At 38.5% G+C, this 16,501-nt stretch overlaps 1 protein-coding gene across 3 annotated transcripts in view; it reads right to left on the bottom strand.

Annotated features, from left to right (window-relative positions):
• Nucleotides 1-607: 607 nt before the first annotated feature.
• The window catches only part of MCM9 (minichromosome maintenance 9 homologous recombination repair factor), a 57,452-nt gene continuing 41,558 nt past the window's right edge, over nt 608-16,501 (bottom strand). For 2 of the 3 annotated variants that reach the window (XM_042795823.1, XM_042795824.1), the window contains exons 8-13: nt 14,680-14,854; nt 12,629-12,831; nt 11,432-11,635; nt 9,864-9,946; nt 5,088-5,233; nt 608-2,908 (exon numbers count right to left, since the gene is read on the bottom strand). In XM_042795823.1, coding sequence (XP_042651757.1) covers nt 1,342-2,908; nt 5,088-5,233; nt 9,864-9,946; nt 11,432-11,635; nt 12,629-12,831; nt 14,680-14,854 — 2,378 coding nt within the window. In that variant the 3' untranslated portion in view covers nt 608-1,341. Of the gene's footprint in view, nt 2,909-5,087; nt 5,234-7,191; nt 7,294-9,863; nt 9,947-11,431; nt 11,636-12,628; nt 12,832-14,679; nt 14,855-16,501 lie in introns of those variants that run through there. The other variant, XR_006165579.1, reaches the window with a different exon arrangement.

Raw genomic sequence — 16,501 nt, 5'->3', positions numbered from 1 at the left:
TCAACTACTTTAATTACTGTCCGTATGATTTCACTGTATCACACCAAAGTACTTGGGCCTCACATTCCCTCATTCTCTGAAATTTTGCTGTATTTTAACTCACCTGGTTTCAAGGGAGCTACTTCTAAATTTAAGCAAATCAAGAGAGAATCAGATCTTCTTTGTGCTAGCAAGCCTCTCAAAGGATTTACTGTACTGTAAGCAACCACTCCATTCTCTGTTTACCTTGCAGGTAATAAGAATAATATTCTGTGGAGAATTCAAATACAGAAGAAACATACTGGGCAAGTCACGGAAAGAAATTTAAGGCTTACCTTTCTCTGTAAACATGTAATGCACTAGTAGGTTAATTTCCCATTAGACAAATGAATGACACAGGATGCAGCATGTTACAGAAGACTGACTGCGTATCAGATGCAGTAGAACTCTAATCACAATTAAAATAGTACAGTAAACATTATCTGAGTCAGAACCAAGCTACACTAGGGTAGCTTTTCACCATGTTGCTAGGTTTGAAGTGTAGCTTATATGCCAGGGCTTAATGCCTGCATTAAAGTTACCCTGGTTACTGAGGACTCCCATTCAATCACCTGAAATTTGCTCTCTCTGCAGTGGAGAACTGTATGTTTATTGCAGAGTTGGGTTTTGATAAAATGACCCAGAACACAGACACAGATACCTGAACCAATGTATTTAAAATTAAAATAATAATAAAAAAAAAGAAACTAAAAGCTCTCAATCCATGTCTTCAACATCCGCAGTGTGACAAGGAGCACAGTAATCAGAGATGCAGCAGAATTGTCATGATGTTGATAATACAGAAATACTTACCATAGCATGACAATAAATCACAATATTGCTAACTATGCTGAGACAAAGAGCGTATATAGATGAACAAAATACAGTAACATAGCTTTAGCATCATCATTTTTCAAAAGAGGCATAGTCATTTGGAAAGACAATCTGAATAACATATAGTTCTAAATATTACATGAAATAAAGGGTAACAGTCAATTCAGCCTGCACTTCTGCAAGATTCACTGTACTCTGGATATATGAACATAAACATACAAGTCTTCAGGTTACATCAGGTCAATCAAAGCAGTCAACTGATGTAAGTAATCTTGGGGATGGTTTAGAAAACTAAAAGCCATACAAGGCCTGCAGTATATGCAGTCCTTAGCTTCTGTAAAGCATATGGCCCTTGAAGAAACTATGTTCACTGGTATCATCAGAAGTCCAGGATGATTGTTTTTAAATGCTTTATAAACGATTGATACAATTGACAGAAGATGGAGATTTAGAAGAACTGCATGTTAAGTAATTTGCAGGATAGACATGTTATGTGCTTGGATTTTTCCTAACCTCTTCATCCCAGTCAAAATCTAATGTAGCATCATCTAGCTCTGCTATTGAGAAGAGAGGTTTCTGTGTGACCACACTGGCTTTACTAGCAGTTCCCAACGCAAAACTCTTCCTTCTGCTAGGATTGCTCACGTGCACCTTCAGCAGTGGGCTGTGGCTTTCCTTGCTAGTGTCAATCATAATGGTAGGTGAGGTTTCCAATTTGGACTCAGTACGTGATGCAAAGGAGAATGTCGACAGTTTGGCTAATGTGCTGGAGCGCACCTTCCCTGTGCTTGGGCCACCAAGCTTCTCTCCCTCCCTTTTCTTTGCAGTGGGTGAAGATGACACAGTATCAAAACTGACAGCAGGACATATTGTTGCACTTCCTCTGATCTCTTTCCCTAAGACCTGACTTTGTTGCTCTTCTGTCCCTTTATTATCAAGCGGTTGTTTTTCCAAACTATTTTTTCCTAAGTGAGTCAATGTCATCTTGCATTTCTCAGGGGGGCAGCATTCTTCTGGCAGCTGCTCTCTTTGGAGCTGCTCTCCAGGCTTAAAAATAGCTTTACTCTGTAAAACAGAAAATTCTTCATTTTTCTTCTCTGAAGAATGATCAAGTTTTGTCCTTGGTTTGAAAGAAAATTTAGCTAATTTAGCTGCTGGAGGACTTTCACTGTCAAGGATTTCTGGCTCATGGGAACTTACTACCTTTGTTTCCTTCACTACTTGACCTTTACTTCGTTTTCTCATGGAAGATGTTGCAGTTTTGGCTGCTACAGATATGCTGTTCTTTTTCTCCCCTTGCACAGAATCTGCATCACTGGAAAGATCTGGCAGGCCAGATGCAGGTAATACTGAAGGAAGGGCCTTTGCTTCGGGGTCCTGTGTACTTGTAAAGAATCCATGGGATTTCTCTGTGTGCAGTCTCTGCCAGCTTTTAGAAACCCGTTGTGTAATAACTGAATCCTGCGCACTAGCACTTGGTGATGCTGGGTCTTGGATATTTGCTTCTGATGAAAAACAGTTGTCTTCTTCAGTCCTTTTCCTGCTTATCTTGGAAACTCTGTCCTGTTCCAAAGGAGCATGTAGATTCACAGTTGCTAGTGACTCTCTCATTCCATTTCCATTCCTTGGTATTGAAGCACTTCTTTCTTCAGAACAGGATGTTTTACACAGGATTTCTGAAGCACAGTTATTTGGATATATCTTGGGCATCGGAGATTTTTTCTGAAAAGTTTCTTCAGCATCAGTGTTGCTCTCTTCCAGGCTGTCAAACCATGCCAGGCTGCTATCATCACCTCTCTTACTATGTTTAATCAAGTGCTTTGTATTTTTGTTATTACCATGTGCTGGGTTGCACAAGGGTTCTAAATGTGTATCGCCTTCACAGTTGCTTTCGGGCAAAGAAGTCTGTGGCCTGGAGTCGTTCTCTTGTTGATTTGAAGGTTCTGACTGAGACATTTCCTTCGACTGCCCAAAAGTATCCTTGTTCAAGCACCTTGTAGTAGTACTGAAATGTGTCTCTTCAGGCTGCAGCTGGCATGAATTTTCCTTTTGTAATCTAGAAAATAAATTAAGAAAGTTATTTATTTTTCATTTTTTTCTTTTTCTGTTGCATTTGTGATGCTTAGTACATATGAATGGTGAAAAGCTACAAATAATGTAGGTCATAAAAGCACGTTATTAAGTTTCACATATGGTTCCAGAAGCTGGTGGTGTAGTCTGTGATCTTTCAGCACCTTCTACAGCAAGTGGCAGAATTTAGTGTCCCAAATAGAAGATAGACAGATGGACAGAGAAAGCAACCACCTAAACTTCATTTCCTTGGGAAACCAAACAGAAAAATAAAAACCACAACAACTTTGCACGATTTACAGCCATTGCTAGAGTCCCTTAGGCATTACATATTCTGCAAGTGTATCTTCTAGAACAGGAACCTCATTAAATTCTATCGTGAGCATGGCAAAGCCTCAAAGGAGTTATCAGAATGGAAAATCTAGGTATTACTTGGAATAGTGGTTGCAGGTGGTTTTCTCTAAATTGCTACGGACTCAACACATCAACAACTCCACATGACAAAGTAGCTCAGATCACCTATAAAACTTAATTATCACTGTCTGTGGCTATTAATATTCCAAGGGCCCTCCAAAACAACTGAGGTGCTAGAACAAAAGTTCCCTCCAATCTCAGTATAGCTGATATTCTGTCTATAGTACCTAGACATATAATTTCCAAAGGAGATAGCATTCTACTTTTTGCTAAATAGTGATTCTAACCACGAATGATGAGCAGCCACATTTCATCCCAAAAGTGACTGCACTGGTGTAGGTGAAATGACTCCTATGCATTATAAACAGTTCCTCTGCTATATGAGAGAAAACCCTATATTGTATGTTTCAGAATCATTATTATCATTATTTACTAACATGCTTACTCTTAAAATTTGGATGGGAAGTAGCAGAAATTATCTGACTCATCAAAAAGGGCTGAAAGACACATGCTTGTTTTACTGAAATATAGTTTAGGGGGAGTGCATGGGACAAGTCTTCTAACACAGAATAGGTTGTTTTAAAGAGGATGTGCATTTAGTATTCTCTAAGCTGCTTAAGAGAGGGAAGAAATCAGCTCAATTTGCAGCATAGGGGATTCAGTGGGATGTTTGGAAAACCTTTGTAAGCTTTAGGATGGAGCAATAATGGAACAGACTACCCAGTGGCAATGGAAAATCCTCTGTACTAGCAGGCCTTTGGAGCAGATAACACAAGCCCCTACCAGGAAGGTCAAACACACACCTGATCCTGTCTTTGTATTCGATCTCCCATCCCATCCTACATTTTAATAAACCTTTACGAACACCTCTGTTGTTTTAAAACTAGCTTTTGTCTGTCTGTTGGGAGATATCCCACTTTCATCTGCTTTTATTACCTATACGGTTATTTAAGGTGTTCTTACTATGAGTTACAAAATAAGTCTGAAAAATATTTAAAGTAAAAAGTGTATTTTCCCAGCCGTTTCCATTAGCTTTGATAACACTAATCTTTCGTCTTCCTTTAACAATAAGAAAGTATGAGTTTCTTTAGAGCTTAATCTCATTTCAGGAAACAAATGTGGTTTTTTTATTTTATTTCATTTCTTTCCAACTGTAGCGTCTTCCTCTTAGCCTCAGTACGTTAGAAGTTTTCTATTAATAACAGCAAATAGACTTTCCAAAGATTATTACAGTGAGCTGAAAACTAGAGAAGAGACAGTGAAAATTCCAGCATGTAAAAAAAGAAAAATCACCCTAAAGAACAGAACTTTGAATCAGGCTTATATTTTCCTTTAACAGAAAGGGAAGGATCCTGACAAACCCAACACAAAAGAAGGCTTAAAAAATATGAAGCAGATTGCTGTATTTTACAAAGCAAGTAACAAAAGGTTATATAAAATTATTTGCTCAGCTACAGAATCTGGCATTTTGACCTGAAGAAGCTCCTGCTGAAACTTATCTAAGCATACAATTGAGATATGAGTTGGGAACTGATTAAAATACTCTTAAATAAGTTCCATAACCCAGAGGGAGAAATGATCTTGTGATGATCTCAGAACGCTACTTTAAAACAATCCCCCTGCTTATCCATGTCCTCTAAAGAACAAGTCCCTTCCCAATGTCAGATTCTATTTTTAGACCCTCTCCAGATACTATTGTCAAACAATTCTTTTCCACTGTTGAATTATTTTGTTATTTTGCATATTATAACCTGTCAAGTCTTTGCAGCTCTTTATGAAGCAGATCTTGCAGCTCCAGACGCTCCAATATGAGTTCACACTGTGTTCGGTACTGCGCCATTGGATCTTCTGGAAATGAGGTGTGTAAGGCATTGATGCCTCCAAGGAGTGCACCCCCCTAGGTCACCAAAGAGATAAAAAAAAAAATTAGGAATCTATCTTTATTATTCAGCTCCAATTTTAAACAGCAGAGACCATTTTATACAAAATTCTGCCTTAGATATTTTAAAGTCTAAGGTAGCAAGTATTTACTGAGTAACTGTATTCACGCAAATAATCCTATTAGGTCTGCTCACACAGGCAAAGTTGCTCATACACATAAAGTAATCACACAATCAAGCCTCAGTTTACTTGTACTGGTTTATTTTTATTTATACAAAAAATGGTAAGTCCACCTAAGGCTTGAGAACATCATGACTAAAAATGGAAATTAGGATTAACGATGTTTTCCAAATACTTTGTAAAAATTCTGCCCGCGTGAGCAACTTCTATAACTGCTAGAAGTTTTCATTAGCTTTGTCTAATTATTTAAATGGAAAGACCTGGGTATTAAGTCTTGTCAACACAGGGTAAATTCACTGGCAGAAATATTTTTGACTAGATCTTTCAGAGTAACTAACTATTCAGGAATAATTCCAGAGAGCAAGTGATTTTAATCTGGGACAATTTTGCTGTGCCTTCTGAAAATGAAGTAGTTTTTATTTGGAACAGAGCATCTGCATAAAGTGGTTTGTTCCACAACAGATTATCTAGAATAGCTCTGTAGTTAATTGCTCTTTGAAAAAAAAAAAAAAAACACAAAAAACAACCACACCACAAATCCTCTATTTTGCCACAGATTAGCCAGATTTACCACTCCTGTCTAATCTATAAATCTATAATCCATACAACTAATGAACAAGATGCATATGAAGTGCCATGAGAGCAATTGCAAAAGTCAGCGGAGTCTCTAGAATCCAAAATTACTACATATGGCATCACATGGACCACACATTTTCATTTGTGGAAATTTCTGATTCTTCCATTTTGAAATTTTAAAATTTTGTATTAAAAAAAAACCAAAACAAAACATTGAAAAATCATCATTCTGGTGGCTAATTAAAGCCCTCTACACATTGCTAAAACTAAGGCTGCCTATGTAACCATTAATGCATTCCACTGAAGTTCTCACTTGGGCTTATTTTCGCATATCACTTCAGGAACATGATAGATCTGTTCCACATAAAAGCATTAGCCTGTAGTCATGCAAAAGGTTGTTGCAGAACCTCTCTGCTGTGTTTGTTTCAAGGACTGGAAAGTTCATAGTTAATGAAGCAGAGACTCTAGAAAGGAAAGTCCAGTCTCTTGGTTAGGACAGTTAAAAGCAGCCAAGGAGAACTAGATTCTATCTCTGATGCTAAGTTCCAGTTCTTGTGATTCATAATGAGCCAGTTAAGCAAAGGGTTTGAAAGGCAATAAATCTGCAACTAGGAGCCTGATGTGGTGTGTGCACAGAAGGAAACTGCAGTCAGCAGGAACTGTGCTCAAACACTCAGTGTGCTACTACTCTGAAACTGGAGCCCTAACCATCTCTCACAGGGTATGCTCCAGTGGACAATTTCTTCTGGATCGTGTTTAATTCAGCTCCAGATCACAGAACAGGAATAGCACCATCCCATCACTTCACAAGGATTGTGTGAAGTGAATTGGTATTTCTGAAATACTCCAATACACTAGAGATGAATTCCACAGAAGAACACAGGAAGAAATTGAGAATTCTACCTTTAGAACAGCAGGTAATAATCAAAACATTGAACAAATCACTGTCAAAAGATAGTTGCTTTTGCCTTGAGTACTGTCAATCTGTGACCTAAGGATCCAATGGAAAAAAAAAAGGAACACATGATTATATAACTTGACATATATGTCCAAGGTGTTCAATTATGTCTTGTCCTCACTGACTTTCAGTGCTTTACTCACTCTGCCAACACAATGAGCTTCTTCTAAATGTTTTTGTGTGCGAGTGTGTGAAATTCTAAGTGGGATGGGACTGAATTTAAGGTATCTGTGAAGCTTCATTCCTGTGCTGGTCCTTACATCTCTGGTACAGCTGCCCCTGTGAGACTCTGAGATATCATTTGAGCAGAGGAAGGCAGCCATATGACAAATTCACATGCTGTGGAACTGAGGGCAGAGGATCTAGAACAGAGAGAGAAAAAAGAAAGTATTACAGGGAAAGTTAGCAGAAAGGAAAAGTGTAGAAGTGCCTACGGATTGGAAGGCAAAATTTAAAAAGGGAGTAAAAGGAGAGGGATTAGAAAGGGAGTAAAACAAAGATGAAAACATGACCAAGAGAAGGAGAGAGACAATGATAACAAAGAGGAAATGAAGGCAAAGAAAAGAACAAGGTGCGGGGATTATAATATGCTCACAAAGACAAAAAAGGAACAAGAAAGATAAGGGTAAGTTAGAGGACAAAACAAACAAAAACCCCCAATGAATTAGGTTGGTGATGAAAATGTGATAGTCCTCCTTCCCAAGAGGGCTCACAAGAAATATCTGAACACTGACCTGAGAACTGTGAACCTTGATTTTATACTGGCAAGAATATGGCTTTTTGTAGAAGTTGCAAAGACAGTGTTGAAGAGAGTTTGCTGAGCTGAAAAGTGGCAGCCAGTCCTTCAAGAATTACACTGGTACTTCCCCATCTACAACCTCATTCTACAGACTGACAATTAGGCAGGAAACACAGGATGTATCTATACATAGTCATTTATTTTCTAGAGAAGGAACCAATTTCTGGAAAAAAACTTTTGAATGTTACTTCCATTTTTTTTTTTAATAAAACAGGTAAATCATCTTCTTCAAAAATACTGTTTCAGTGATTCGTTTATATTTTCCTGAAGGAAAGTAAAATTTGGCCTTAAACAGCAGATCTCAAATTGGCAGATTCCTCGCAAAAATGAACACTTCTACATACTTCCTCATAAGAACCGAAGAGTGGAGCAAATATGATGAGCATACCAGCTACTCCCAGGTAATCTTCTGCAGTCATAATTCAGGCAAATTTCTCACTGACTTATTAGATAGATGCTTGTTATGCAAACTGCAGCCCTTGAGGGCAGGGCTGTATAAATATGAAAAAGTGACTCATAGTTAAAACAATTCTTTTACATTTATTTGTGCACATGAGGTAGAGGTACACAGATGACAACACACGTTCGTTATGATATACCCACATTCCACTTTTTGATCTGTTATGAAGAAATTTTGAGTAATTCAGATTTCTTATATCCAAATCCATATTCACTTGAAACCACTGTCCCATCAAATTCCCATCTAGTTAATTACAGGTTTAATTACAGTTAATGATCACTTATGTGATATCTTCTGCTGTTTCAACTGGACGTATTAGTACAGCTTCTTATTTTAACTTCGATGCAGTGCTGTCACTGAAAAGCTGAGCTCTTCAAAACAGTGCAAGATGAATTGCAGCAGACAGCGAAATAATCTTTTGCTACTTAATAAGGTCAGGCCCTGTAGTATTTTTGAGACAAATTCCATTTGCAACACTGTACAGTAGATCATCTGTGGCACAAACTGCAATTAGTCTCAACCCTCATGGAAAGAACAAGGGAGATCACAAGTGCCTACCTGCCATATGTGACTTTGTGCATCTATCCTGAAGAGCTTTATCTCTGAAAAAGGAGCGTATCTACTCCTGCAAAGGTCTTTAAGGTCCATTGAGCTAACGGGTGCTATATAAAATTGTTTTAATTTGAATACATACGTATCAACCTATACAGAAACATGGGAAATGTCATTTTGGATCAGACCAGTCACATGTGCAATGGAGTACACCCTACCTGACAGAGCCAAACCCAAATATTGCAGACATGCTAAAAACCCCCATGCATAAAACTCTGGATAATCTGCTTATGGTATTTTTTTTTCTATTGCAAACCATGAAGATTTATTTCCCTTAAAAATATTCTATCTGAAGTAATAGTGTCTATATTATTTTCCACATTTCCATTTTAAAAAAGCCTCTATCAGATTCATATTACTTCTATTAATTCTAAATGTGTTGCTTTTTCTTTATATTCAACATCCTAATAATGTTACAGTAAACTAAAATCTAGCCTTCCACATTTTTTCAATGCCTTTTTACTTAGAAACAAATCCACACGATAAATGGAATGAACCATTTTCAGTGCAACCAAAGTCTTGGACTTTTAAGGTTTCTCAGAGTAAAATCAGTCTTCTAAAAGTTCTGAGTTTTAGTATAACCACCAACATATTTTTAAATGATCTAATGGCAAATCAAGTGCAGGTCTTGGCAACTGTTCGAAACTTGCTCCAAAAAAATGATTTGGTTCTCTCATACCGAGTTAATGAGTGACAAGATAACATCATGGAAGAAAAACCCATCAGAGCCTATTGAACACAGCGATATAGACACAATTTCTGTCTCAAGATGTCTTTAAAATTTAGATTGCCAAAAGTCAACAGTATGCCAAAATTTCACTTAGGCTGCAAGGTCTACAAAAAAATGCAGCAGGCCTTTATCACCAATCCAGATTTTTCAGTATAATCTCTGTTTAAGGATTTTAATAATCAAGATGGACTAAAAATGAATTGTCAAGGTCTCCGATGAGTCCATGAAACCCTCTCCGAAGAGACGAAGGGAGCTGGCACATATCTACCTGATAAACTGAATCCCTTAAATGTGATATTGCAGCAATGGCAATGTCTGCAAGAAACCTTACCTGCATAGAAGATTCCATCACTGATACCACAGTTACAGCATCTTCCAAAGTCACAGTATCCCTAAACATCAACCGGGCATGAGCTATCAAAAATGAATGGGCATTGAAAGCAAGCGTTATTAAAGTCAAAAAGCAATTTTTTATACTAGAAGAGACAGGATATTTCCTCAAATTTCTTCAGCTCTTCAAACACTTGTGTATGGGCCTAACTTCAACATGAATATAATCCTTTTGATTTTAGTATCAATTTCAAAAGGAATTGGAAGGCTTACTTTTACTAGTAAAGAATGTTATGTGACTTCCGGATTACAGTTACAGTGAGGGTTTGAATAAAGATGCTTAAAATGCTTGAGTTAGTTAAAAAATGTAAAGTGCTGGCTATCACAATGAGGAGTGTGATATGAAACATCCCTATTTATATAGGTACGTGTCTCCACCAAAAAGTAAAAATTTAAGTCTAATTTTCATTACAGGTCCGAAAAGATTTGATTTCCTCTAACTGATCCGTGTCACAAACCTAGTATTCTTTACAATGCTTTTCTCTACAATAGCTTTATTTTTTCTTCCTTCCCTTTTTTAAGTCTGCAAAACAAAACTGATTTTTGTAAATGGGTATGATGCAAATAATTTACCACATGAAGCTCTCTTCCTAATTAGCTGTGGAAACACACACAGTTCTTATTCAGCAAGAGAAAGGCAGGTTAGTTAATACCATCTATATAATACTTTGCCAGAACAAAATGCTAGTAAGAGCCCCAATCATGTGAATGCATAAGAATGGAAAAAACATTGAATGTGAAAGTAACATGGGAATCCCTAAAAGTTAACAATGTCTTTCACTTAAATATTTCTTCCCCCAAAATGAAGAACAAAATAAATGCATCTGATGCCAGAGCATTTGCTGACTGGCATGTAAAAGCATAAAGACCAGCTATGATTGTTACACAAAACCACAGCACATTATCTTACATTCATCCTGAAAATATTTGATACGCCATTTTATAAAACAAAATCATGTTAAGACAGAGACCTACTGCCTCCTTTTTGTTCTTATAAAAAAAATATGATTTGAACTCAGAGTTGGAAATGTTGAAGTCATGCTGCAAAATACAGACTCAATTATTGATACTTAAGGAGAGAAAAATGTGTCATTTTTGATGTTATACTAAATTTAAGCTAGAAGCAAATACTTGACACCTTTCCTCAGACTGAGTAGGATGGCAACCCAGGACTCAAATGAAGTAAAGTAAATCCTGTGATGGCTTTTCATAAAGACACGTAACTTCTGAGATTTTTCTCTCAAATGTGATTTCTCCCAGTGGTCTTAGTTTTTATTATGGGTGTGAGAACAGCCAAATTAAATCTGCTTCTGATAATCTAAATGTAACACCCTTTCTCACATTCAAAATCTCCAACTCTCTTTAGATTAGAAAGGTAATACAAGAACCACCTATCCCTACCTGTATGGAAAAGCTGTTACTCTGCTTACTGGCTATAATTATACTCCTGATCTATTCATTTTATAAAGGTTAATTGTTAGCCTAAAAATAAAATTGCCACGGCCTTACCTTCTGCAAGGCGTATCAAACTCTCTAATAAGCGAATGGTAGTTCGAGCAGCATTTCTGCAGTCACTCTGACGCTGCATTTGATAGTAGCGTACAAGGACCAGGTTGCTCTCATCAGACAATTTTGGCTGGATACTTTTTATAAGGCAGAAGTAGGTTTTCATCTTCTCCATGCTCCAGAGCTTTTCTGATTTGCTTGGGCAACCTGCATTACAACTGCCTAGTCAGTAATTCTGTAACAACAGACACCAAGCTTTTGCCTAAGAATTCCCGTTAAATAGCCAGGTGGCTACAAAAGACACATTATTGCATTTTTGGGGCGTACTGGGTGGTGTGTACAGTAGTCCTCAAGGACTTGGTCCAATTCCAGTGTGGAATTTTACACGCACACCATCTAATTCCTCCCCTATCAAAGTGAAGCCTCCAGTAATTTCAGCAGAACTGCTGTCAGACTCACTGCCCACCAGATGGTACAGTCAGTAGTCCTAAATGCTCTAGTATTCCTTAAAATGAAAAATGTTACAGGAACGTATGTACCTTCTCTGGCCATTTTACCTACTTTGTAGGAGCAAAAAGCTACCTGCCATATTGTGAACATTTTTTGTAAGGAAACATCTTGGGAAGGGAAGGAAGCTAGATGAAGAAGTTTCCTCTAACCACTTCTTTCCTAATGGGGATCAAAGCCATGTTCCTGAAGTGGATGGAGAAGGGGCTGGTTAAAAACTGATCACACTGCCTTCCCTGATTCCAGAGCACAGAACTCCATGTAGGGAACACTACTGTTCATTCTTCGAGCCTTGCAGCACATGCAGCTCAGGTTTGTTCTGTCTGAATTAAGTTTCCCATGAACAGCATGTACAATTGCATAGTGTGGGGGATCTGCATATCTAGCAATGTAAAGGTGCAAAATGGAAACTATCCACTTACTGAGCAATCTGGGCCAAAATCTCTTGTAAATGATCACAAAGTAAAAGTACAGTGTTCTCCACTTGACCCTACTAAATAGTGATCTCTATCCCTACTTGAAAAACAACCGTACCACAGGAAACTAACATAGCAAAAATGTAAACACTGATTAGTATAAAAGATTCAGGAATAACAAACTAAACTGAAAGGTGAGGAAATTAAAAAAAAAAAAACAAAACAAAAACAACACCTCAAACAAAAAAAACCTTATAATTTAAATGAGTACTCTTACCTTTATTTTGCAAGATGAAGGATGAAATGATGCGGTCCCATTCCTCGTTCTTTGTATCTAATAATACTAAGACTAGGTCAAATCTGCTCAAGAGAGGACTGCCAAGAGCTATGTTGACAGAGACGGACTCATTAGGGTCATAATGGCCTTTTGGGTTTGTTGCTGCCAGGATAGTTGTCCTTGTATTAAGCTTGCACACCAAGCTGAAGAAAAGTATGGTGAACATTATGATTGAATTAAATTGGGTAGAGGAAGTGATTCCAAAGTGTTAAAAGTTATCATATTTTTATATTAGAAAGAGCAGGTCTTACCTTGAAAGACCGTAAGAACTAAATAATATACACAATTATTGTATTAATATATATTTTATGTACATAATTTCTCAGTCAGGGAACAGCAACTAGACAGAAAGACAGTGATCAGGATACCAGAAGTAATTAAGCAATACTGCTATGAGTAATCTTTATATACAGCTGAGTCCTGGAATGGCGAAAACCAACATAGCTTTTCAGAAATAAACATTACTTTGCTGATTTATATAGTATGGAAGCACTTTTTTATGATGGAAAGCAACATCTTAGCTTAATTCACATCCTAAGAAAGCAAAATAAAATATAATATAAACATATGTTTTATTCTTGTGTGTAAACATGTTACGAAAATGAACCCAACCAACCAATGATGGCAGCCATATTAACTGTTTCTCCAGGGAAATAGCCATTTTCCTCTCTTAACCACACTATCCTGGCATGTGTTTTTAGATGTGGGGAGAGATTATTTTTATTCTAGTAGTCCAAATGTAATCTTTTCAGTTAAGGCAGCAGCAGAAGTATTCTAACTTTGGTTTGTCACTGAGCTATTTCTAGTCAGCTCCTGAGCAACCACTGCCTCACGTCCAAAGTTCTTCTGTAACTGAGAGGAAGGACCACAGATCTTCTATTAGCTTATACCCAATGGAAAAAAAAAAATCCCTTATCTCCCATGTGCCAAATTAAGACCTTAAATAAACAAAGTGCTTAACCTATCTGTACTAAGTTACTACTCAAAAAATCTTCATTATATGTAGTTCTTAAAAGTAAGGCTATATGCGCATGTCAGCAAACTGTATTTTGGGGTCTACAAAACCCAACCAACTGCAACAAGGAACCCTGCTAAAATTCGTTGCTATCTTATTAAGTAGATAGGACTATGCTGATTCCAAATATTTGCCCCCAGCTGCATTACTGGCAAAGGCTAGTAATCTCCCTGGTGAGGGAGACATTACTTGTCCACTGTCTGCCAGAGAGAGTAAGGAGAGCTTCAGTGGAGATGCTCAGAACAAAGAAAGGACATGATCCGTTACAGGAGCCAGGAAGATGTGACTGGAGCAAGAGCTGAGTTGAAGGTGACAAGGGGGAATGTGGAAAGGGTGATGCCTTTTGAACATCAGAGATTTCAAAAATACAGGCCAGGAAATTATTTAGGCCTGGACAAGAGCTGCATGTGACTGATAGAATGAAATATGAGCTCAAAGATCAAAGTGGAAAGAGAGGAAACAGCAGATCTGAACACACACCGTACTTTGAAAATGAAAGCAAGGGAACTTAAAGTAAGCAGGAGGTTATATGCATGCCATGCCCAACATACAAAATTCAGCAGTCTGAACATCTCTTAGTCTTTTTTTGTTATCATGCAGTATTGCTGGATTTTGGAGAAATGAAGTCCTGCTGAGTTCCAGTAAAAAGTTCACAAAGTTCCTTATTTCACTTATGATTATTATGACCACTGGCAGCAAAAGGACAACACCACGCCTTCTGATGAAAGTGCCCTGGCCTACTGTGGTAGACTGAAAACCCAAGAGTGAAGACGGTATATATTTATTCCGATCGCTTGCAACCTCTGGTCCAGTGCACTGTCCTTTGAAATGCTGACTTACGCTGCTGAAAACAAAACTATTAAGTACAACAGAAAAAAACAGATATATTTAATCACCATGGTAAACCTCCCTCCGACTTCTAAGTACAAGAGAAACATCTTACATTGTTTTATCACATATGTAACATGCCACTTACCCTGCCTTTGCAACACTGATGGTTTGCTGCTCCATTGCTTCATGGATACTGGTTCTGTCATGTTCTTTGATACTACTGAACTCATCAATGCAACAAAGGCCTCCATCTGCAAGCACCAGTGCTCCAGCTTCCAAGTTCCACTCCCCAAAGTCCTTCACAGCAGTCACTGTCAAACCTGAAGAATCAATTACTTCAGTCAGTCTTTTTCTTAAAATGCAGGAGTGCACTTGAGTGAAAGAAAGGGACCCAGTGAACTGGCTTGTGCCACGGACAGAAGGCAAAACAGCACGTTAGCTCCACCACCTACCTCTACCACATAACTCACTTTACACCTACTGGTAAGAAATCCCACTGGTGTTTGGCAGGTTAGTCTGGTTCTGCAGAACAGATTTTGTTAAGCTTCCTGTGTTTGATAGTAACCTGTTTTAGGACTTTGTTAATTGAACAAAAGAGATTAGGGCAAGAAGACTAAATCTGTGAGATCTAACTGAAAGTTAGGGCAAACGCAAAGATCGCAAAATTACAAAATGGATCCACTAAGCTCCTCCACTGCATCAAATACTAAAACAGTCAAAAAATTTTGGAGCTGCAAAACAAAAATTAGGAAAAAAATATTATTTCAAGTGTCATTTAACTCCTGGTTCCACTAAGTGGAGATGAATTCTCATCTTAAACTGAGGCAATTATACTCCTTTATGAGATTGTGGGCCTCTCTTAGCATCAAGAAGAAATGAAAATCCAAATATGCCCAAGGATAAAATGGGGGGAAAGGTTCCCAGTAAATCTACACAATACAACACTGGGGGAGCACAGCAGGTCAGAAACTGCACAACCAAGAAAACAGCCCCTCACAATCAAGAATGCGCAGATCCTTTCAAACCTTCTATTCCCTATTTCCCAGCTTCTTCTCTATCTTTAGCCCTCCTTTTTCACTCTAGTGTTCAGCTCAAAATATCCTAGTAGTTGACAAGCTGCAACCAGCCTAAAATTTCCTGTAATGCTATGACAAAACTTGCCCAGGAATGCACCCCCAACTTCCCTTGGTTCAGGTAGGAGAGGCTGCTGAGGCCTTCTCATCGCTGCATAGCCCACCACAGCAGCCGTTTGCTCCCAAATGGACAGCAAAAAGTTATTGGAAATTTGCTTCCCGATGACATAACGTGGACTGTAACTTGTTGTGAGGAATCTCCTCCATCATGTCCAATCTTTTGTGGTTTCCTGGACTCTGCACTGAACAATTCGGGCCGTCAATCATAGAGCAGAAATATAGAAAAGCAAAATAACTTGTAGCCTTGTGTCAGACATAAGGAGAATGCTATTAAGAAGTGGAACGAGCAACACATGAGGCAAGTATCTGATGGTGACATTCCTCTGTATATGCAAACCAAAAGTGCCATCTACTTTCCAAACCTGGCACAGGCTTGGAGATTTGCTGAAGGCCAAGGGCCTCCGTGCCTCAGCACTGCGCTGCAGATCTGGCAGCACTCGGCTCCCGCCAGCAGGGCTTGGCCCTTCCATGCTGGGGGGGGGAAGATGGCTCCTGCATGCCTTCCTGCTGTGCATCACTTCACTGCACTCACCGGCAACCCACGGGCACTACTAGAGCCTGGCTTGTGTATTTTTTTCCACACATAATCTCCTTTTGTAGTGAGGGTACACAGCTCACACTCCACCAGCCCTGAGCATGTAAACTGGTGCTAGAGTGCTATGCCACTCCTCCCTATCCCTTGTGTGTGGCAGCCACAAGATGGCCTCCTCCATGGTCCTCCTGCTGCCGCACAAGATGGCTTCCTCTACAGGCCTCTTGCAGCTGCACAAGATG

Source organism: Tyto alba, unplaced genomic scaffold, assembly GCF_018691265.1.
Source record: "Tyto alba isolate M040663 unplaced genomic scaffold, T.alba_DEE_v4.0 Super-Scaffold_22, whole genome shotgun sequence".
Classification (NCBI taxonomy): Eukaryota; Metazoa; Chordata; class Aves; order Strigiformes; family Tytonidae; genus Tyto; species Tyto alba.
Note: the sequence above shows the minus strand (reverse complement) of the source record. Positions and strands in the feature narration are given on the sequence as shown.